We start from the raw sequence: 24,373 nt of genomic DNA on the forward strand, positions 1-24,373 counted from the left end.
TTGAACCCGGTTCTTTGTGCATGCTAGGCACATCATGGAGCTTGAACTCAGGGCCTGGGCACTATTCTGAGCTCTACCACTAGGCCAAATTCCGGGTCCCCACACATATTTTTTTACTCAGCTATATCCACACAAAGACACACATTTCTTTCCACACAGTCTAGGGGTGGGGGGCCCACATACATACACACTTATACACTGGAGTCCATTCATTCACTCAGACACCTTCTTACTCCAGCACAGTGAGGCCAAACTTGTACCTGCACAGTAAAGACAAGCATGTATTTTATATACCTTTCTATACACTCTGGAACATTCACCGACACCCTTCCAGACACACAGGAGCTAGTTGGGTCAGGCAAACTCATTCAGGATTCCCTCACCCACCCCTGCAGCCATTCCCTCCACAGAAAGTTCCAACCAACCAGGCTCCCTCACCCCGCCTACTTCCCACCATGCTCTGGGGCCTCTGGGGCCTCCCTCCAGTGTTGGGAGCAAGGGGGGAGGCGGAGCTCACCCTGCTGAGGTGGCAGGCTAGCAGCTCACCTGCAGCTGGACCACGCCCTCCACTGGGGCAGGCTAAAGGGATCTGGACGACAAGCCTGACCTTGTCTCATGTCCTTGTTTCTCAAGTGAGGGAAAGTGAGGCCTGGAGAGGAGCCAGTTGTGAATGGGCCTTGAACTCAGGATGCCAAGACTCAGAGCCAGGTGGGAAGAGATGGTTATACTGACACTGAGAAGCTGGAGCCCAGGTTTCCCCTCTGATGGCCCTGGCTGGCTGCTGGTGGAACCTGTCCCTCTTTGTTCTTACTCTCCCAAGCAGACACTCCTACCCCCTGGCAGCCCTCATCTAGGGAGCCAGCACCATCTGGGCTCCAAGCCAGAAACCTGGCGTCTCCTCCACACCTCTGGCTCCCTGTGGAATCTCTGAACTGGGGTGTGCAGGGGTGTGGCAGAGAGGCCTACCTCTGCTGCTTCCTAGCCAAAGGACTGAGGACAAGTGACTCCTCCTCCTCAGGACTCCATTTCCTGTGGCACAAAAGGAGCCGACAGACATCCCTGCCTCCCAGATCCTGGAGTCGATGGGCATCCTAGACTGGTAGAGGACAGCAGGACCCAGCCTAGGGACTCTGGACTGGCTTCTTGAGGGAATTAAGATCTGCTAGAATATACTGCGATAGGCCAGATCATCCATGTTTAACTCTTCTATTCTGCCATTTCCTAGGGGTTCCCCAATACCAGTCCTTTACAATGTGATTGTCTGGTGAGGACAGGGTCTGAGTAGTAAGCTAGTGGCAGAGATGGAGAGGGGTCAGGGAGACACAGCCTGTCCTCAGGAGCCACCAGTCAGATGGAGGAGATGTGTGACTTTATTTGTGGATTAGAGATTGTATGTTATTGGATTGGCTCCACGTGGACTTCAGTACTTGGGCCTCTGAACTGATATCATCAGGAAGGCACAGCCAGTGAGTGGGCCCATTACCTAGGTAGTGACCTAGTCTATTGTCTGTTGCTATAGCAACCACAGCCCAGGTTGAGGAGGCTGGGAAGCTGCAGCTACCAACTTCATGGGCTTAAGGCTGGGGAAAGGCTACTAGAGGGAAGAGTATGTGCCAAGGTATGGGCCTGGGGAGAGCACCTGCACCTGGGAGAGATTTTCTGGAGAAGGTAGGAGAGATATTTTTGAATGGAACCAGGGTTTTAGACCCCAGTCCAAGGTCAAGAAGTTCCAAGTTAGGTCCAGCCACTTTTTTCCATAAGACAAATTAAGAGACATCGTGGGCTCGGAATGTGGCTTAATGGTAGAGTGCTTGCCTAGCATGCATGAAGCCCTGGGTTCAATTCCTCAGCACCACATACACAGAAAACCCAGACATGGCGCTGTGGCTCAAGTGGTAGAGTGCCAGTCTTGAGCAAAAGAAGCTCAGGAACAGGCCAAATAATAATACTCATAAATGAATAAAGAGGCATGGTGAAGAGCCCAGAAAGGAGATTTATTACATAACAGCCATGGGAAAAGAGCACTTCAGTACACCTTCAACCATCCTCAGCAGTACAGACATTGGTATCAGGAGAAACAGGGAGAACTGGGAGGCAGGAGGTGAGAAGGGTAAGCACAGGTACAATAATCTCAAGTCACAGGTGTGGCCTGGTTGACCATTAGCTCAGTCTTTGTCCTTGGAGGAGTTCTGGAGAATAATTCTTCTTCTTCTTCTTCTTCTTCTTCTTCTTCTTCTTCTTCTTCTTCTTCTTCTTCCTCTTCCTCTTCCTCTTCCTCTTCCTCTTCCTCTTCCTCTTCTTCTTCTTTTTGCCAGTCCTGGAGCTTGAACTTAGGGCCTGGGCACTGTCCCTGAGCTTATTTTTGCTCAAGGCTAGCACTCTACCACTTGAACAATGGTGCCACATCCAGGTTTTCTGTTTATGTGGTACTGAGGAATCAAACTCAGGGTTTCATGCATGCTAGACAAGCACTCTACCACGAAGCCACATTCCCAGTCCCTGGGAATTTGTTTAACCATTGAAAATGGAGAAGGAACAAGTTGCCTGGTGGATAATCTCCTGAGTTTTGGGCTAGTTACTTAGGAGGCTGAGCTGAGGATAGTGTTTTGAAACCAGTTGAGGGCAGACAAATCTGAGACTCTGCTTTGCAGTTAACTAGAGAAAAGATGGAAGTGGAGCCATTGCTCAAGTGGTAAAGCACCAGCCTTAAGTGGAGAAGACCAAGCCCCAGCTAGAGAGGCCTGGAATTCAAGCCCCAATATTGCCATACATACAAGAAAAAAGATGGTAAGAAGAAGATTGTGGCAGTTTGCCTTCCACACACAATGCTTAAAATGGATCTTCCTGAAGCCCAAGTTGATTGTAAAGGGACTGCCACAGAGAATAGCTCAGATCAAAGGACACAGATGCAAAATTGAGGAATTAGAGTTCATTCACAGGGCCCAGTAAAACAAAAGCATGTTTTAAATTGCCTTTACTGCAGTCTGATAGGTGGTGGGTATGGGGAGACTGAGGGTCTGAAGGTAAACTGAGGGTAAACAAGAGTGTACAGTAGGGCATGGTGCTGGATTCCAATCCCACAGCTCCATAGCTTACAAATGTGCCTTTTTAAAGAGTCTGGGATCCCGGTGCATGGTGGCTCATCCTGTAATCCTAGCTACTCATGAGGCTGAGATCTGAGGATCGCAGTTCAAAACCAGCCACTAAAGTCCATGAACTCCTATGTCCAATTAACCACTAGAAAACCGGAAGTGGGGCTGTGGCTCCAGAGATAGGACAGTAGCCTTGCGCTGAAGAGCTCAGGGACAGCGCCCAGGCCCAGAGTGCAAGCCCCATGACCAACAACAACAAAAAAAAAGAGTCTGATACTCCTCCTTCTTTGTTTTGTTTGTTTTGCCAGACCTAAGGCTTGAACTCAGGGTCTGAGCATTGTCCTTGGACTTTCTCAAGGCTAGCATTCTTGAACCACAGCACTACTTATGGCTTTTTCTGTGATTGTGGTACCAAGGAATGGCGCCCAGGGCTTTGTGCATGCTAGGCAAGCACTGTACCACTAGACCATGCTCTCAACCCCCTTCTTCTTAGATTATTGTTATCAGTCCTGGGACTTGAACTCAGGGCCTTGGCACTGTCCCTGAACTCTTTTGCTCAAAGCTACTGTTCTACCATTTGACCACTTGAGCCACAGCTCCACACTGGAATTTTTTGGTGGTTAATTAGAAATAAGAACCTTATGGACTTTCCTGCTCCTGCTGACTTTACACCACAATTGTCTGACCTCAGCCTCCTGATATTATTGTTTTTATTTATTTATTGTGGTGCTTGCCATGGAATGAATCTCATAGATACTCAAAGGCCTTACCACTGAGCTACACTAGCCCTGTTGCTTATTACTAATTATTACTGTTGATATCAAAGAAATACCTTGATTTAGCTCAGGGTCTGCCCTTCTTGCTTTGAGCCCCGCGAGTCCAGAAAATTTAGGGCCAGTGGCGGCCCCGCGCGGCTTCGGCAGGAACGACAAGCTCCGGGGAATTGGTGTGATGGCGCCTCCTTGAGGTCAAGATCGGTATTGCTAGAGAGCCCAATCTACAGAGAGCGGCCCCAAACCCACATCCAGCATCCTTGGTTCAAGGTAGGTGATCTGCACAGGTGCAAGCCAGCATCCTAGACAGTGGTCAGAGAGGGCCTAGAGAGAAGAAACACTGAACTGGGTGCTGGTGGCTCACACCTGTACCCCCAGCAACTCAAGAGGCTGAGATCTGAGGATCATGTTCGAAGCCAGCCTAGGCAGGAAAGTATGTGAGACATGTGTCTCTAATTAATCACTGCAAGAGCTGAAAGTAAGTGGTGATGTGGCTCAGCGACAGTGCCCAAGCCCAGAGTTCAAGGTCCAGGATGAGAGGGGAAAGGGGAGGGGGAGGGGGAAGTAGGGAGAGAGGGAGGGAGAGAGAGAGAGAGAGTAAGGCAGGAAGAGGGAGAGAAAGTCTTTTATTGCCTTTCACAATCCTGGGAAGGGGGTATTAATTGTGCATTCCATTGATAAGAATCTGGGGTTGGGGCCGGGAGTTTGGCCTAGTGGTTAAAGTGCTTGCCTAGCATTCATGAAGACCCGGGTTCGATTCCTCGGTACCACATACATAGAAAAAAGCCGGAAGTGGTGCTGAGGCTCAAGTGGTAGAGCTCTAGCCTTGAGAAAGCCCAAGGACAGTGCTCAGGCCCTGAGCTCAAGCCCAGGACTGGCAAAAAAAAAAAAAAAAGAATCTGGGGTTAAGGAGCTTAAACTTCCCATGGGGAGATAGGAAACCCAGTGAGAGCTGCGGCCAGCAACTCCATCTCCCTGCTGCCCTCTGGTTCTCTCCCCCCACACCAAATCCTTAATTCCCAGCATACCTTCTGCCAAGCATTCCTTCTACCTCCTCCTGGTCCCAGTTTTCCAGTCATGGGAATTACAACATAAGAGGTGTACTAGAGACCCTTCATGCGGGGACCCTGCCCAGAGGGGTGAAACAAGAGCTCACTTTTCAGCCAGGATGGCATCTGCTCACAGCTTTCTTCCTTTTCTTTACTTCTTCTATGCTGGGTTATAGAAGGAATCCAGGGACTCATACATGCTAGGCAAGAGTTCTACCATTGAGTAGAGCCCCAGCCTTAGTCACAACTTTCCTGATTGGTGGAGGGTTTAGAACAAAAGTTTTTAGCAAGACCAAGCTATCCTGAGTTCAGCTCTTACCTTAGAAGTTTCCAGCAGGGAATAGACTCACTCTAAACCTTTGCCACAGAGGGCTCATGGAGGGACTGTTCACCCCGGACTGAAGGAATGGGGAAGCACTGGTCTGAGGGATTGGGGGAGGAAACGCTGTCCATAAACCTGGCGACCCACCACTGCACTTTATGATCAGGAACTGGGCTCTGGAAGAGGAATGCAGTGACTGCCAAAATCCCTGAGGGAGGGGGAGGGAAAGAGAGGGAAGAGAAATAGCCAGACCCGCCCCTCCCCCTCCTTCTGGTCCCGCATGTCTCCTACTGGCCAAGCCCCTCACCTGAAGCCAGCAGGCCAGGGGTGCTGTGAGGTGCCTGTCACACAGGATACCTGTCCCAGGACAGAGCAGGCTAGAGAAGCATAGAGAATGAAGTTAGAGCTGGGTGACAGTGGCTCACATCTGTAATCCTAGCTACTCAAGTGGCTGAGCTCTACAGATCATGGTTCAAAGCCAGCCTGGGAAGCTAGCCTTGAGCAAAAAGAAATTCAGGGACAGTGCCCAGGCCCTGAGTTCAAGCCCCAAGATTTGCACCAAAAGAAAAGAAAAGGAAAGAGGGAAGGAAGGAAGGAAGGAAGGAAGGAAGGAAGGAAGGAAGGAAGGAAGGGAAAATGAAGTTAGGTGAAGACAAGCCATTCTGGTTAAGGCTTTTCCCCCAGATCTGGCTTTCTTCCAGGCCCAGATAACACTGTCCACAGGCTGCAGTGTTCAGTCTTGCAAGTCAGCCTCTACCCCCTGGCCTCACTGTGGTTCTGGCCTCCTCTACTAGGTGAGTTTCTTCAAGGCCTGGGCTAAATAAAGCAGTTAGTGCTAATGTAGCCTCAGCACACACCAAGTGCCCTTGTGAGCCAAAGGAACTGATTTCTGTCATCTTACCTGCCTTAAATGGCCTTGGTGGGCACACGGGATGCACGCCTGTCTTCAGGAGTATGATGATCCAGGCCTGGCACATAGCAGGTGTCAAATGTTGTCTGAGTTGGCCTACCTAGGACCTCCTCTTTCATCCTATAATCCAACAAGTTCTCCTACTACATGCCAGGCCCTCCCTGGGAACACAATGGTGAAGATGACATATAAAATCCTGCTCTAGGAAGTGGCACTCTGGCTCAAGGGGTAGGGAGGTAGCCTTGAGCTGAAGAGCTCAGGGATAGCATCCAAGCCCAGGGTTCAAGTCCCACAACCAACGAATAAAAAAAATCCTTCTGTACAATGAGGGGAGAGTCTCCATTCTAGGTACCAGCTGTCCAGAGAATAAGAGCATGTGTGTGTGGAGGAATAAACAGTTAGGGGATGGACATGAGGGAGAGCCACCCTTCTGAGATGCCTTGTGGACTGCAGGTGAGTGGAGACTGGGATGGAACGAAGGATGCTCTAGGCAGAGGAACACCAAGGACAAAGGCCCAGAGGTAGAGTTTCTGGGTCCTTGGCGATTCAACGTTTTAGTTCAAAGGGCTTAGGAGCAGCTGGGGACTGGAAGCTCATATCTGTAATCCTAGCTACTCAGGAAGCTGAGATCTGAGTCTGAAAGTTCAAAGCCAGCCTGAATAGAAAAGTACTTATCTCGGCTGGGAGTTTGGCCTAGTGGTAAGAGTGCCTGCCTAGCATGCACGAAGACCCGGGTTCGATTCCTTGGAACCACATACATAGAAAAAGCCAGAAGTGGTGCAGTGGCTCAGGGTAGAATACTAGACTTGAGGAAAGCCCAAGGACAGTGCTCAGGCCCTGAGCTCAAAAAAAAAAAAAAGAAAAGTACTTATCTCCAAATAAGCAGCAAAAAGCCAGATGTGAAGGTTGGCTCAAATGATAGAGCAACAGCCTTAAAGCAGGGGGGGGGGAACTAAGCAAGAATGTGAGTGAGGCCCTGAGTTCAAGCCCCAGTACAGTACTAACACAAAAGAAAAAAATTAAAGGCTAAGGGGAAGCTAGGAGGGGTTAAGGATGCCCAGATCAGCTCCTGAGAAAGGATTGAGGGGAAGGGTTGGCCCTTCTGAGTACTGCCCTTGCTGCCTGTTGCCTAGTACCCACAGCAAGCAGCAGGCTGGCCAGCTTGCCCTTGGTCTCTTGTTCCCCTCTGACTGGCAGCAGCTGTCAAACAAGCAGCTGCTGAGGCGCCGCTAGCCTCCTCCCCTGAATACTTCAGGGCTAAGTCAGAAAATGACCAGCAGCCTCCAAAACGCAGCTTTTTCTCCTGCATACCTTACAAGGGTATATTGCACTGCCTGGGTGTTAATCTTCCAGCCACCTCCGGCCCTAGACAGAGATATAAATATACAGCTGCAGGCAGCACTGTCAGCCTGGAAGAATGGACTTACACAGCCCCAGTCACAAAGAGGAACCTCAGCTCATCTGCTGTGAGGATCCCTAGCCCCCCCATCCCAGGCAAACATCTGCCCCCAGTCCTACACACAATTCCAATCACACACTCAGCCCACCGAGTTGCCCTCACGGTGACCCATTTCCCCTAAAGAAAAATTCCACCACCCCTGGGTAGTTCATGCTGTAATCCTAGCAATTCAAGAGGCTGAGATCTGAGGATCATGGTTGAAAGCCAGTCTGTGAGACTCTCATCTCCCATAAACTACTGGTGTGGGGGGAGGAAAAGGAAGAGGCACTGTGGCTCAAGTGGTAAAGTGTTAGCCTGGAGCAAAGGCAGTTCAGGGACAGCGCCAGTACCATACACAGCCATACACACCCCCTCCAGACATCACCAGTCACCAGAATCACACATGGACACACAATCCCACAATCTTCCACTCCTCACGCAAAACCGTATTCCCAGCTGTGGCCCATGATCACAACACACATGCCTGTCCCCGGTGACTTCCCTCCACCCCCAGCCCACACTCTGAGCCTCTCTAAAGAAACCAGGCCTTCTAGGTACTCAGGAGGCTGAGATCTGAGGATCAAGGTTCAAAGCCAGCCCAGGCGCAAAAGGACCTGAGACTCATTTCCAATTACCCTCTAGAAAAGGGGAAGTGGAGCTTGGCTCAAGGGTAGGGTGGTAGCCTTGAGCTGAAGAGCTCGGGGACAGGGCCCAGGCTGAGCTCAAGCTCCATAACTCACGAAAGGAAGACAGAGAGAAACACTGGGACTGAGGGGAAAGAAAGAATCCGAGGGAGCAGAAAGCGAGGCGCGGGTCTGGAAAGGAGAGAAGATGCTGGTGGGCCAAAGAGTCGAGGGAGTGGGCTTGTCCTGGAGTCGAGTGGGGGTGACACGGGGAGCTGAAGGAGACCCCTATAAGCCTGGGGGTCTCCTTCAGCAGATCGTTTGAAGCCCCAGGGACAGGGCCTCCCTCCCTAACCTCCCTAACCGCAGCCCCAGGCCCTGGACGCCCTGCCCCACCCCTTCCTGTCGGGGGGGTCGGAGGGAACGAGCGAGCGCGGGGTGCTGGATGGCTCCGGGCGGGCATCCCGGCCTCAAGCTTGGCGCCCCGCGGGCAGGGCAAGGGCTCCCGGGGTCGGCGCGGCCGGGGTGCGGGGGGGGGAGACCTCTGGACGGGCTGGGCCTCCCCCCTGGTGGCCCCCCCTCACCCCAGGGCAGGCTGCGGACGGTCGGCCTCTCCCCGCCCCCGGCCCCTCCCGCGCCCGGAGCCGAGTGGGCGCGCCCGGCCCAGGCCGGGATCTGGTGTCGGCTGCAGCTGGCAGTGCGGCGGGCGGGCGCCGAGCAGCCGCCCGCGGGGCCGGCTATTAATAACGCGCCCGCCGGAGCCCGGGTCGCGCAGCCATGGCCAGCCCGGAGCCCGGCGGGGACGGCGCCGCCCAGGCCCCCAGGTAGGATTATCGGGGGGGGGCCCTCCGGGCCGGGGGTGCCGGCTGGTTCTCTGCTCCCATCCGGGATCGCTTTTGCTGGGCTGAAAGTAGAGGTCCGGTCTGGGTGGGGCACAGGGCGGAGCCACCCGGGGAAGGGAGGTCGGGAGCCTCGGCGTGGGGTCGGTGATCCCTTCCCCTCCTCCAGGCTGCGTGAGAATCAACCCTTTCCGCGGACCCAGCGCTCCCACCTGCCCCAAGACCAGGGCTTGTGTGCTCTCCTGGAAGGGCCAGCTAGGAGCGGGCCGTGGGGAGCTAGTTGTGACTTGATGGCTGGAAGCCTCCTGGTGCAGGGTGGGGTTTGTGCCAGCTTGAAGTGAAGAGTCTGTCCGGGCAGCTCCCGCTCCCTGGCGTGGCTTGGGGTGGGGGCAGGGAAGGCCAACTGTCTCAGCTCAGTGGGAGGGCTGGAGCTTGGCCTTTCACCACCCCCTGGGCTCACCCCCTAGTTTAGGGGAACCCGCTGCCGAGAGGAGAGGAGAGGAGAGGGGTGATGGTGGGCTATTGCAGCTCCAGGTCAGCCTGTGGCCATAGATTTTCCTGGTGTGCCAAGAGGTGGAGGGACAGCTACACCCTCTCTTGTCACCCTGTCACATGGGGGAGTCAGGCCTGCTCCGGGCCACACCCAGCCACCACCCTGGCAGACAGGGTTAGGAAGTTGTTGGAACTCCAGAGATAGTAAGAGACTGACAGAGGCAGGCTGCCTGGGGCCCAAGGAAGCCTAAGGTCGACCACCCCGCCCCCCCAACACCCACCTCAGCTCACTTCCTCTCTGTGGGCCTCTCCCAACCTGTTCCCCAGTGAGATGAGTGTGAGGGCAGCAGGTGTGGCACCCAGGAGGGGTGAAGGCCATGCCTGGGGATCCAGATGCCTGGCTTTTACTCCAGCTGCCCAAGGTCAAGTGTACTCCTGGGAGCTCAGTGGGTATCTGCCTGTCTTCCTAGGGACCCAACCTGAAGCCCAAAGCAGAACTATGCTTGTCCTTAGGATATTCAACCAGGTGGACTCCTGCACTTGAGTAGTGCAAAGCCTCAGGTGTGAAGCTGAGCTGCACTCAGAGTGGTGATGATATAGGTATACTTGTTTGGGCAATATCTCTCTGGAGACAGAATATGAGCAGGGCTTGAAAGAGTAGGAAGTTGCTAGGTAACTGGGTGGGTGCTGGTGGTTCACCTCTGTAATCATAGCTACTCAGGAGGCTATGATCTGAGGATTGAAATTCAAAGCCAGCCTGGGCAGGAAAGTCCATTTAACCACCAGGGAACCAGAAGTGGTCCTATGGCTCACAGTGGTACAATGGAAGCCTTGAGCAAAAAAGGTCAGGCTGGGCTGGGAGTTTGGCCTAGTGGTAGAGTGCTTGCCTAGCATGTACGAAGACCAGGATTCAATTCCTCCGTACCACATACATAGAAAAAAAGCTGGAAGTGGTGCTGAGGCTCAAGTGGTAGAGCTCTAGCCCTGAGAAAGTCTGAGGACAGTGCTCAGGCCCTGAGCTCAAGCCCAGGACTGGCAAAAAAAAAAAAAAAAAAAAAAGCTCAGGAACAGTGCAACAGTGCCCAGCCCCACAACTGACCGAAAAAAGAAGAAAAAAAAGTTGTTAGGGAAATAGGTTTTTTGTTTTGTTTTTAGTGCTGGAGTTCCAACCCAGGGCCTCCCACTTATTTGACAAGTACTCTGCCCCTGAGCCACACCTCCAGCCCTAGATTTTTTTTTTTCCAGTCCTGGGGCTTGAACTCTAGGCCTGAGCACTGGCTGGCTTCCCACAGCAATCCTCAGATCTCCTCCTCCTGAATAGCTAGGATTATAGGCATGAGCTACTGGTGCCCAGCAAGTGCCTAGCTTTTAAGTGACTTCTTTATTCTGTGCTTTGGATTTCCATCTGTACAGTTGGGGAAAAGAGAATTCCACAAGTAACCGTTCTTGTAAAATGCTTACAGTAGTGTCTTGAATATGGTGCCTCGAAAGTGCAGTTCTATAGGAGCATGATGGGAAGGCCTTCCTTGGTTAGGATACATGCTAAGCTCTAACTTATTCTAAGTTCCCACTAATGACCTTTTCTTTAAAATCATGCACACTATCCTCCTATCTAACTCCTCATGAGTTCCAGGGTTTACCTTCCCAATTATCAAAGTGGCTCCTGGAAATGACAAAATGCCGGCCCTCATACATCATCACCTTTCACTGTGAGGTATGCCTGGCTGGCTGGCTTAGCAGGTGCCTCTGCCTGTGGCGAGGAACTTTACCTTCCCAGGTGCTATGGGGTTGTTCATGAGACAGATGGCATTTGGGAAGCTGTATTTCTCAGCCAGATCCTTCAGATATTGTGGGCTCAGAGTGGGAGGTGTGAAAAGTTAACACATGTTCTGGGTTGTTGGGCACTTGGGTGGGTTGTGGGAGTAATGTGAATCGGACTAAAAAAGGGAAGTTGGGGGTCACATCTTGAAGATTTTGAGCCCATGAAGTGGAGCAACCTTATGTTGTGCAGGCTAACTGTGGAAAACAGTCTGAAGTAAGGAGGAGCATGGGGGCCCATTAGAAAGCTGGAATAGAGAATGACTTGGTCTAGGGCACTGGTAGTGGGTTGGAGAAGAGAGGAGGGAGAGCGGAGACTTTCTGATGTAGAAATGTTCCCAGTTGCGTTGGCTAAATTGGGTAGAGAAAGAGGCATCTCAAGATTTCTTCTTGATGGCTGGGTACCAGTGGCTCACACCTGTAATCCTAGCTATTCAGGAGCCTGAGATCCTGGTTCAAGGCCAGCTGGGTCACTAAAAGTCCATGATACTCTTTTTTTTTTTTTTAAAGTCCATGATACTCTTATCTCCGATTAACTACCAGAGAACCAAAAGTGGCGCTGTGGCTCAAGTGACAGAGTGCTAGCCTTGAGCTGAAGAGCTCAAAGACAGTGCCTAGGCCCAGAGTTCAAGTCCCACAACTGATCAAAAAAAAAAAATTCTTCCCGAGCTGGGCACTAGTGGTTCACACCTACAATCCCAATACTCAGGAAGCTGAGACCTAAGGATCACGACTGAAGCCAGGTCTGATAGAAAAGTCTATAAGACTCTTAGGTCCAGTTAACTAGCAAAAACCAAGAAGTGGAGGTGGGACTCAAGTGGTAGAGTGGCAGCCTTGAGTGAAAAAAAAAACAAGTGACATATGAGGCATTAAGTTCAAGTCCCAGGACCCACACCTCCAAAAAACAAAATTAAAGGTATCTTGCTAATCAACTTGAATGTGTTTCTGACCTAAACAATGCATAAGCAGAAAACTGCAGAAGAACAATAATTTTGAGTGATATCAGATGAAGAAAACTGCAAACCATCTACTGTGGCAAATTCATACAAAGGGATGGCCAAGGTGATTGTTGAAACAATCTCCAAGTATAAGATTTTTGGTGTAGCTGTGTGGTGGCAGGGCACACCTGTAATCCTAGCTACTCAGGAGGCTGAGATCTAAGGATCAAGGTTCAAAGCCAGTCCAGGCAGGAAAGTCGGAGAGACTCTTATCTCCAATTAACTTCCAGAAAACCAAAAGGAAGGAAGTAGCAGCACTGCTTAACATAGTATAGCACTAGCCTTGGGCAAAAGAAGCTCAAGGACAGTGCCCAGGCCCTGAGTTCAAGCCCTATGGGAAAAAAAAAAGATATTTTTGTGCAAGTGTTGGATAGAATAAAGCCAGCAATATCTGAAGTCTAACACTTCTATGGTTTTAGAGACCATTCATTCTGACATACTGGGAGGGAAATTAAGGACTCAGGGGGTGTTAGATGGGATGCAGAGTACACACACACACACAAGTACGAATACATATATATATGCTTGCTGCTGGTCCTGGGGCTTGAATTTAGGACCTGGGTGCTATCCTTGAACTGTTTTACTCAGGGCTAGCATTCTACCATTTTGAGCCACAGTTCCATTTCCATCTTTGGCAGTTAATTGGAGAGAGGGGTCTCAAGAGAGTTTCTTACCCTAGAAAACCGTAGTCCTTAGATCTCAGTCGCCTGAGCTGTTAGGATTACAGGCATAAGCCACCAGTACTCAGCTCCATTCTACTTTTACAACACAATCTGTTCACCTGACATTTCAGTTTATGACTATTACATGTAATGCTGCCATGAACATTCCTGACTAAAGGAATAAGTAACAGTGGACTATGTAGGAGATAGATGATACCAAGAAGGGAACAGATGGGTGGCCAGAGATCCGAGAATGTTTTTATAATCTAGGTCTGTGGCTAGGGGTTCTAAATAACAAAGCTGGCAGCACTGGGGGAGCACTTTCATTTTAAGTCATTTTTCTTGCAGGGAAACAAGAGCAGAGGTCAGTTCTCTTCAAGAGAACTCTGGGTCCTTGGGTGAGGCTACAACCTTGAACCCAGAAGCTCTGCTCTCTTTGGAGGGGACTGTGAGTCTAGAAGACATTCTCTATCTGGGAGGAGACTTTGAAGACACTTTTCATGTGGATGAGACTGAGAAGCCAGAGGAGCTCCTGTTTATTGAGGAGTCGGAGCAGACAGAGGCAGCACTGGACTTGGAAGAGCCCATGAGTCCCCGTGAGACGCTGCACGTGGAGCCTGTGGAGCCAGATGAAGGACAACGTGTAGGGGAGCCTGTGGAGCCAGCTGAGAGCCCAAGCCCAAAGCAGATCATTTGTGAAGGACAGATGGTCACAAGGGAGGAGAAAGCTAAGCCTGAAGAGAGCCTCGGAGCAGAGCCAAGTCCCAGCACAGAGGAGAGTCTGAGTGCAGAGGACCTGGAACGGCTGGAGGGCCGTTTCCAGCAGTGTGTGCAAGCTGTGGCCCAGCTAGAAGAGGAGCGGGACCAGCTCATCCACGAGCTGGTGCTGCTCCGGGAACCAGCCCTACAGGAGGTGCAGCAAGTCCATCAGGACATCCTGGCTGCCTACAAGCTGCATGCCCAGGCAGAGCTGGAGAGGGATGGGCTAAGGGAGGAGATCCGGCTGGTCAAGCAAAAACTCTTCAAGGTGACCAAGGAATGCGTGGCCTATCAGTACCAGCTGGAGTGTCGCCAGCACGATGTGGCTCAGTTTGCAGATTGTCGGGAGGAACTGACTACCAAGGCAGCCCAGCTCTCAGGGCAGTTGTCCCAACTCCAGGATGACTATCAGAAGCAAAAGGAGCAGTTGCGGCAGCAACTAGAAGCACCCCCAAACCAGAGAGATGGGCACTTTCTCCAGGAGAGCCGGCGCCTGTCTACCCAATTTGAAAGTCTCCTGGCAGAAAGCCGCCAGGACCTGGAAGAGGAGTATGAGCCGCAGCTGCTGAGGCTCCTGGAGAGGAAAGAAGCAGGGACCAAGGCTCTACAGAAAACCCAGGCAGAGATCCAAGAAATGAAGGAGGCTCTGAGACCCTTGCAAGCAGAGGCTGGGCAACTCCACCTGCAGAACAGGAACCTCGAGAATCAGATCACACTTGTGAGACAGAAACGAGATGAGGAGGTCCAGCAGTACAGGGTAGGCCCCTGGGCGGTGTCATCAAGTGCCTTCCTTTAATGAGGGAAGGGAAAGGGTGGCCAGGATCTCGTTTCTGGGGCTGGAGGATGTTATCCTGTGTGGAAAGAACAGTTTGTGCTTCGGGGCCTCTCCTTTTCTTCATTCTTTATTTCATTGTCAGGCTGATAAGCTATTTGTGTTTTGTTTACTCAGCATTTTTGGACCACCTATTTCATTTGTCAATCCTAGGAGAATTTTTTTTATTTTTGTCAGTTGTGGTGCTTGAACTCTGGTCCTTAGTGCTGTCTCTGAGCCCTAGGACATTTTCTTTCTCTCCCTACCTGTATTTCTCTTTTTCCCAGTATTTTACCATGAAGTACAAACTGTCCTCCAGCTTTTTCTTTTTGTGCTGGTACTGGAGTTTGAACTCAGGGTTCTTTGCTCTTGCTTAGCTTTTTCCACTCAAGGCTGGTGCTCTACCACTTCAGCCATATATCCACTCCTGGCTTTTTTTAAAAAGGTTAATTGGGAATAAGAGTCCCTTAGGTTTGTCTGCCCAGGCTAGTTTTGAACTACAATCCTCAGATCTCAGTCTCTTGAGCTAGGATTACAGATATGAGCCACCAACACCTGGTTTCATTTTCTAATTCTAAGTGATGGATATATGGAGCTAGAGAATGAGGTCAGATGGAAAAAATTCCTTCCTTCCTTTCTGCCTCAGTCATTAAAGTTCCACCTATCCAATCTCCTTTAAGATTGTCCAGTCTTTAGAATAATAGGTTGAAACCTATAAATATTCATTTTCCTTTTTTTGTACATGTCTCTCTTGTCTTCAAGTTATTTCTGATTAAGTGTGAGCCAGTTCTAATCCCTTTTTAGACTAGAGTAGGATATAAATACTAAGTGAATAAACAATTACGTCTTCCCCTCCAGGCTGGGCTTTCAGAAGGTAGGGATGTTTTACTTGTCTATTCTCTCCACGGCTCACAGCTTAGAGGATACATAGGTGTTGAGTTAAAATTCTGCTGGGCACTGTGACTTCAGTGTGGCCCCCCCCTAATTTTTTTTTGTTGTTGTTGGTCATGGGACTTGAATTCTGGGCTTGGGTGTTGTCCCTGAGCTATTCAGCTCAAGGCTACAGCCCTACACCTTAAGTCACAGCACCACTTCCAATTTTCTGGTGGTTAACTGAAGATAAGTCTCACAGACTGTAGTCCTGGGCTGGCTTTGAACCCAATCCTCAGATCTTAGCCTCCTGAGTGGCTAGGATTATAGGCATGAGTCACCGCACCCGGCAAGTGTGTCCTTTTATTTATTTTATTTTTGCCAGTCCTGGGCTTGAGCTCAGGGCCTGAGCACTGTCCTTGGACTTTCTCAAGGCTAGAGCTCTACCACTTGAGCCTCAGCACCACTTCCGACTTTTTTCTATGTATGTGGTGCCGAGGAATCGAACCCGGGTCTTCATGCATGCTAGGCAAGCACTTTAACCACTAGGCCAAACTCCCGGCCCAAGTGTGTCCTTTTAAAGAAGGGCTTTTATCTGGTACTGGGGAATTGAACCCAGAGCCTCATGCATGCTAGGCAAGCACCCTGTCAAAAAGCCATATTCCCAGCCCCTTTAATAGCAATATTTGATATATACATTCCTTTGTATAAATATATTTTAGCTGAGTGTGGTGGCTCACTCCTATAATCCAGGAGTCCACAAGAGACTTTTAACCACTCAAAAACCAGAAGTTGTTCTGTGGTCAGGTGGTAGAATGCTAGCCTTGAGCACAAACAGGCTTAAGGACAGCACTCAGTCCCTACGTTCAAGCTCAACTGACGCACCCCACCAAAACAACAACAAAAAATTGTCACACTGGGCCGGAGTGTGGCCTAGTGGTAGAGTGCTTGCCTAGCATGCACGAAGACCCGAGTTTGATTCTTTAGTACTACATACACAGAAAAAAGCCAGAAGTGGTGCTGAGGCTCAAGTGGTACAGTTCTAGCCTTGGGAAAGGCCAAGGACAGTGCTCAGGCCCTGAGCTCACACCCAGGCCTGGCAAAAAAAAAAAAAAAAAAAATTGTCAGACTTTCCTGCCTAGGCTGGCAGGATCCTCAGGTCGGTGTCCTCAGTAGCTAGAATTACAGGCTTAAGACATCTGCTCCTGTCTTTGCTATGTATTGTAGGAGGCATTCTAATTCACACTAGCAATACTTAAAATGCCCAACAGCTAACTAGGAGTGTAGCCTAGTATAGACTGCCTGAACAAAGCCCTGGATTCGATTCCTTGGTGCCATATATACAGAAAAAGCTTGAAGTGGTGCTGTCAAGTGGAAGAGAGCTAGCCTTGAGCAAAAGTGCTCAAGGACAGTGCCCAGGCACTGAGTTAAAGCCCCAAGACTGGCCCCCTGAAAAAAAAAAGCCCAATAGCTATATGTGGCTTCTCTTCTGGAAGTGGGGCAAATGTTGATATGGAAGAAAATGTTGAAATGGAAGAGTAATGGAAGTTCATGTTAGACACAGGGAGATAAAAAGGGAAGCATTAGGATTTGAGATGGACTATCTACTTTTGAAAGGTTAACTTAGCAGTGCACCATGTGAGACTGCAGACTGTCTTCACGGCCACTGTAGTAATCCTTCACTACAGTGAGGCTCTTCCAACTTGGCAGATCATTCAGTGAAGACTGCTTCATCAATCATGTTTTTTTTTTTTTTTTTTGTGCCAGTCCTGAGAGCTTGAACAGAACCTGGGCGCTGTCTTAAGCTTTCTCACTCAAGGCCAGCAGTGCTTTCCCACTTGAAGTACAGCTGTACTTCTGACTTTTTGGTAATTATGAGTTTCATGCAGTTTGCTGCCTGGGCTGGCTTCACAGTTTTTCTCAGAACTCAGCCTCCTGACTGGTAGGATTATGGGCATGAGCCACTGGCACCTGGCCAATCATAGACTTTTGCGCCTTACCAAAACAGGTTGGACAGCATGGCTTGGGACTACAGCAGCAGTATACAGGTGCCCCTTTCCCAGGATACTCTTGGGTGCATCTCTCTATGGTGCCTAACATGGCTCTGCCTTTTGACAGTTATGATGGAAGCCGAGCTCCTTTGAGAGGATCAAACACTGCATGGTGACGTGCCACAGCACAGTATCAAGGCTGACACAGAAAAACTGTTATAATAAGAGCAGACACAAACTGACTGGTGTCTAGTCTTCTTAAAAGTCCAAGGTGAAGTCAATTCTCTCTTTACAATATACATTCCCTTATCAACACTCCATCTCCCCATTCTCATTAAGGAAGCTAAGCCAGAGACTGACTCACTGACATCTTCCTTACCTCATTTCTAGGCATTAATCCCAGGCAGACAATTACAAAGTACATCTTCAGTATGTTTTTGGCAGTTTATCTGAAGGCTCAATGGCCTCCTAGGCACCACATATTCCAACTCTGAACGTTTTTTTTTTGGCCAGTCCTGGGCTTGAGCTCAGGGCCTGAGCACTGTCCTTGGACTTTCTCAAGGCTAAAGCTTTACCACTTGAGCCCCAGCCCCACCTCTGGCTTTTTTCTATGTGTGTGGTACTGAGAAATCAAGACCGGGTCTTTGTGCATGCTAGGCAAGCACTCTACCACTAGGCCAAACTCCAGGCCCCCCAACTCTGAACTTCTGAATAGGGCTGGGGATATATCCAGTGATAGAACATTCAGCTAGTATGCACAGCCAAATAATTTCCAACATAGAAATCATTTTGTACGTGTACAAGTTCTTTTTTTTTTTTTTTTTTTTTTGCAAGTCCTGGGCTTGAGCTGAGGGCATGAACCCTGTCCTTGGACTTTCTCAAGGCTAGAGCTCTACCACTTGAGCCTCAGCACCACTTCCGGCTTTTTTCTATGTATGTGGTACTGAGGAATTGAACCCGGGTCTTCATGCATGCTAGGCAAGCACTCTACCACTAGGCCAAACTCCCGGCCATGTACAAGTTCTTGAATCAGATTTTACTTTTGAAATAACCTTTCAATCCCAGAGTCTAGTAAATAATTTATGCAATCTTCTAATCCTCATAGGTTCCTAAAAGAAAAAGCCTGCCAGGAACTGGTGGCACACATGTACAATACTAGTTAATCAGGAGGCTGAGATCTGAAGATCACAGTTTAAAGCCAACCTAGGCATGAAACCCCATTAACTCACCCTCAATTAACTATCAGAAAACTAGAAGTGAAATGGTGGCTCAAAGTGGTAGAGTGCTAGTGCTGAGCAAAAAGAGCTCAGGAATCATGCCCAGATGCCTGAGTTCAAGCCCCAGGACTAACAATAACAGCAACAACAACAACAACAAAAGACCGGGAGTTTGGCCTAGTGGTAAGAGTTATTACCCAGCATGCAAAAAGACTGGAGTTCGATTCCTTGGTATTACATACATGGGGGAAAAAAAAGCTGGAACTGGTGCTATGTGCTATGGCTCAAGAGGTAGAGCTCTAGCCTTGAGAGAGCCCAAAGCTAGTGCTCAGGCTCTTAGTTCAAGCCCCAGGACTGAAAAAGGAAGGAAGGAAGGAAGGAAGGAAGGAAGGAAGGAAGGAAGGAAGGGAGGGAGGGAGGGAGGGAGGGAGGGAGGGAGGGAGGGAATGAGGAAGGGAGGGAGGAGAAAAGAGAGGGAGGGAGGAAAGCTAAAAGTAGCTAAAGGGAGCTGGGCAGTGGCTCACACCTGTAATCCTACTCAGGAGGCTGAGATCTGAGGATCAAGGTTCAAAGCCAGCCCAGGCACAAAATGACTTGAGACTTATCTCCAATTAACCACTAGAAAATGGGAAGTGGGGCTTAGCTCAAGGGTAGGGTGATAGCCTTGTGCTGAAGAGCTCAGGGACAGCACTCAGGATGAGTTCAAGTCCCATGAGCCACACCCCTCTCCTCCAAAAGAAAAAAAAAACAAAAAAACCCAAAAAAAGTAGCTAAAGGGGTCAGGAATTTTGCCTAGTGGTTAGTGCTTGCCTAGCATGCATGAAGACCTGGGTTCGATTCCTCGGTACCACATACATAGAAAAAAGCCCGAAGTGGTGCTGAGGCTCAAGTGGTAGAGCTCTAGCCTTGAGAAAGTCCAAGGACAGTGCTCAGGCCCTGAGCTCAAGCCCAGGACTGGCAAAAAAAATAAATTAAATAAATAAGAAGAAAAGAAAAAAAAAAGTAGCTAAAGCCATGCACTGGTGGCTCATACTGGTAAGCTACTTAGGAAGCTGAAATTTGATTATCACATTTAAAAGCCAGCCTGTGCAGGAAAGCTTGTGAAACTTATTTCCAATTAACTACCCAAAAAGCTGTAAGTAAAGCTATGGCTCAAGTGGTAGCAGCATTAGCATTGGCACAGCTCAGGCACAGCACTCAGGCCCTGAGTTCAAACCCCAGGACTGGAATAAAACAAAAAGTATAAATTATAGGAAAGGGGGGGAGGGATCAGGTGGGAAAAAGTAGGAGAAAATGAAGAAGTGACACTATTCAAAAAGAAATGTACTCATTTCCTGACGTATATAACTATAATCCCTCTCTCTGTAACTTTACAATAAAAAAATAAAATTTAGCCCCTGATCAGAGTTTTTTTTGCAAGTCCTGGAGCTGGAACTCAGGGCCTGAGCACTGTCCTTGGCCTTCTCAAGGCTAGAGCTCTACCACTTGAGCCAAAGCACCACTTCAGGCTTTTTTTCTATGTATGTGGTTTATGTGGTACAGAGGAATTGAACCTGAGTCTTTGTACATGCTAGGCAAGCACTCTATCACTAGGCTAAATTCCCAGCCCCACAAATCTTGGTGTCATACTTTTGTGCCTGGGCTAGCTTTGAACTAAGATCCTCAGACCTCAGGCTCCTGAGTAGCTAGGATTACAGGCGTGAGCCACCGGTGCCTGGTTAATACTTATTTTTAAGATTGTTTGGCTCATTAGAAATGTTCTTGGCCATCTCATGCAGGAGCAGCTGGAGGAAATGGAAGAGCGACAAAGGCAGTTAAGAAGTGGAGTACAACTCCAGCAACAGAAGAACAAAGAGATGGAACAGCTAAGGATCAGTCTGGCTGAAGAACTCTCAACTTATAAGTCAGTTTTCACAGCTACTCAAATCTCACCCTCATATTAGCTGAGAGGATACTGGGGAGGGTGCAGGGATAACTTCACTTGACAGTGAAAAAAAAAGTTGGGGAAATGACTTTCAAACTGTGCTCATCCATAAACAAATAAAAAACAGTTCTCTCTTTTTAAAGGGCTATGCTACCCAAGAGCCCAGAAGAAGCTGATGTTCCTACTTCTCAGTCAGGTGGAATCCAGACACAGTCCCAAGGTGATCTTTGTGGGTACAAGAGTGATGTTTGCATCTTTGCTGCTTTCTTAATACTACTCATTTATGCTACTCAAGCTGGCCTGCCTTTTGAGTAGCTAGAATTAATGCTACTGGCCACTTGTACCTGGTTAATTAATGCCTTTAATTTTTTTTTAAATTTTGTGGTACTAGGGGTTGAACTCAGGGTCCTGTGCTTACTAGGTAGACATTCTACTATTGAGCCACTACCTCTAGCCCAAGAAACCCCCCACCCCCTTTTTTTGGTTGGTTGTGGGGCTTGAACTCTGGGGCCTGGGCACTATTATCCCTTAGCTCTTTAGCTCAAGGTTACCACCCTACCCTTGGGTCTTGTCCCTGACCTCTTCAGCTCAAGGTTCCCACCCTAACTCTTGAGCCACTTCCAGCTTCCTAGTGGTTAATTGGAGATATGACTCTCACAGTCTTTAGTGCCTGATCTGGCTTTGAACCTTGATCCTTAGATCTCAGCCTCTTGAATAGCTAGGATTACAGAAGCCACCACGCTTGGCAAGTGTCTTTTTTTTTTTTGCCAGTCCTGGGCTTGAGCTCAGGGCCTGAGCACTGTCTTGCACTTTCTTAAGGCTAGAGCTCTACCACTTGAGCCTCAGCACCACTTCCAGCTTTTCTCTTTTTTTCCAATCCTGGGGCATAAATTCAGGACCTGAGCCCTGTCCTTGGGCTTCTTCCTCAAGGCTAGCCCTCTGTCACTTGAGCTTCAGCACCACTTCTGGCTTTTTTCTATGTACGTGGTAGCAAGGAATCGAACCCAGGTCTTTGTGCATGCTAGGCAAGCACTCTACCACTAGGCCAAACTCGTGGCCCCCAAGAATATCTTTTTATAACAAAATATGTCCTGGTGGCTGGCACTAGTGGCTCACATCTGTAATCCTAGCTGCTTAGGAAATGTTAAGACCTCAGGATCATGGTTTGAAGCCAGCAAGGCAAAGGAATCTATGAGACTCTTACCTTTAACTTAACCTCCAAAAAGCCAGAAGTGGAGCCTTGTCCAAGTCCTGAGTTCAAAGACCCAGAACTGACATATGCATACAAAAAAGTACCTTAATGACAGATCATATAGAAATATCTAACTTGTGCCTCCAAAATGCCTAGGGTCAGACATTCAGTTCATTTTTAGTAGATCTCAAAATATGCCTACTTTCCACTAGGAATTCTGTAACATAAAGCATGTAGGCTGAGCATTTTTAGTCCCTCACCCTATTCCACCCCATCCCATATGCTGAATAGCACAGAAGGCAGCTGTGGGTATCAAATTCAGGCTGTGACAAAAGGCCAACAAGAGGGCTAAATCCAACAGCCATAAAAACCCATGAAGACAGAAATGTACAAGCGTTATTGCTTAATATGTGAAACAGCTGACATACCAATCCATTATTTCATTATATTATGAAATAACTCAAAGACTGTTTTGGTTAGAAGGGGGGAAGCTATTCATATTTCAGACTTTCAAGGAAAAAACTGAAGGCCTGGTTGCCAGTATATTCTCATAAAAGGCTAGATATGCCAGATATTGTGGTACAAGCCCACAATCTCAACACTCAGGAGGGAGGTGGATCACAAATCTGAGGTTAGATTGGGATACAAAGCAATCCTTTCTCAGCTGGATGTAGTGGCTCACACCTGTAATCCTAGCTACTCAGGAGGCTGAGATCTTGTGTTCTTAGGATCAGAGTTGAAAGCAAGCCCCAACACATAAGTCCTTGAGACTCATCTCCAATTAACCACCCAAAACTGGAAGTGGCGCTGTTGCTCAATGCAGTAGAATACTACTAGCCTTGAATTGAAGAGCTCAGGTACAAAGCCCAGGCCCGGAGTTCAAGTCCCACAAATGACCTCTCCCACCCCTCACACACACACACAAAAAAATCCCCAGAAAACGGGGATGGAGGTGTGCACCCTCTTAGCAAACATAGGCACTGAGTTTCAACACGAGTACCCAAAACAAAAGAATCTCAGGCATTAAAATGTGGGTGGTTAACCTGGGTGGTAGAAAAGTAACTATTTAGGACCTTATGTGCTTCCTAGGCAGCTCTACATGAGCTACAATCCACCCTCACCCCCCCCTTTTTTTTCTTGGGGCGGGGGGGAAGAGTTGTCAGTTGTGGCACTTGGAACTCTGGGCCTGGGCAATGTCCCTTAGCTCTTCAGCCACTTCTGGTTTTCTGGTGGCTAACTGGAGGTAAGAGTCTCATGGACTTTTTATTGCCAGGGCTGACTTCAAGCATATGCCTCCATATTGGCCTAGAAAAATCTTACTCTACCACTTGAGCCACAGCACCACTTCTGGATTTATCTGTTTATGTGGTACTAAGGAATCAAACCCAGGGCTTCATGCATGCTAGGCAAGCACTGTACCACTAAGCCACTCACATTCCCAGCTCAAGGCTCCCAATTTGTTACTGGAATGTCATTCCTGATCATATATAAATAACTGTAGCAATCTCACCCAAATACTGCACTAACAAAACCTCGGAAGTTCACTGTAACAAACTCTCTTTCCCATTTTTCAAACTGCAGAAAGTACAAGTTTTTCTTTTTCTTTTTCTCAACTTTACAGGGGCTGTTTAGAAATATGTGGAAAAATCTGTAACCTAGAAACAACTTCTTAGCCAAAGATCATTAAGTAACATTGGACATATTTCCACTGACTCAGACAAGAAATGCCAATACTTGGCAAGCAGTTCACTCTGTGAACTTGTGTGCTTGCAAATACTGATGACCTGCTTCAGAAAATTCTAGTGCTGGTTAGAAGGAGAACACCACTCAACTTTTATGTGGCTTCCAAACTTGAGGCTGCTGGTACTCATCACTGATTTCAACACAGAGAAATGAAAATACAAGACTATTACTTTCTGGTAGCAGCCTCACTTCCATGCTGAGTAAAGGACAAATGAATGGACATAACTTGCACGACTGTGAAGAATGTATGTTGCCTTATGTTGAATCAAAGCAGAAACATTATTTTGGGGGACAAAAAGACAGCCAATTTCCAAATTATATGGGTTTACAACTTCAATTCTTTTGTGCCATAATAAGTATCAGGTTTGAAATGGATCTTCTTTCAAAGTTTACTTTTCCTAAAAGACTATGAAGATTCATATTTATTTTTTAAATTGTGTTACGATGGAACTGGAACAGTGGATGATTATGTGTTAGATTACCAGCATCCAGCGAGAGTACAGGCTTGGTTCTAAATTCAAGCTCCAGTACCAGCAAAAACAACCCAAAAGCTGGAGTTCATTTTTACTTACATTCTAAAACTAGATTTGAAGGAACAATTTAAACTTGGTTTAAGACTATTCAGATTTTTCCAAAGATCTTAAGTATATTTTTTAGGCAGTAATCTACTCAGAGAAAACAAAAACTATATTGGAAAGGTCCCAGAGGTTTATCTTGATATGGCACTTGGTGGTAAGGATTTCTAGAGTTGATTACTTTAACCTTTGAGTATATGCCTTGGTAGAACACTCAAACCTTTTCCAAATTTAAATTGTGCCTTAAATTCTACCATTCTGCTTTTGATACTCTT

The 24,373-nt window shown here is 48.4% G+C and overlaps 1 protein-coding gene across 1 annotated transcript; it reads left to right on the forward strand.

Annotated features, from left to right (window-relative positions):
* Nucleotides 1-8,888: 8,888 nt before the first annotated feature.
* Sync (syncoilin, intermediate filament protein) lies at nt 8,889-24,208 on the forward strand. The gene is given in 5 exon segments (XM_090335334.1): nt 8,889-9,031; nt 13,365-14,532; nt 20,443-20,567; nt 23,402-23,439; nt 23,442-24,208. Coding segments are annotated over 5 exon segments (1,404 nt in total). The 5' UTR covers nt 8,889-8,984; the 3' UTR covers nt 23,468-24,208.
* Nucleotides 24,209-24,373: the final 165 nt, after the last annotated feature.

Source organism: Megascapheus bottae, chromosome 6, assembly GCF_031878675.1.
Source record: "Megascapheus bottae isolate mThoBot1 chromosome 6, mThoBot2.hap1, whole genome shotgun sequence".
NCBI classification, from domain to species: domain Eukaryota; kingdom Metazoa; phylum Chordata; class Mammalia; order Rodentia; family Geomyidae; genus Megascapheus; species Megascapheus bottae.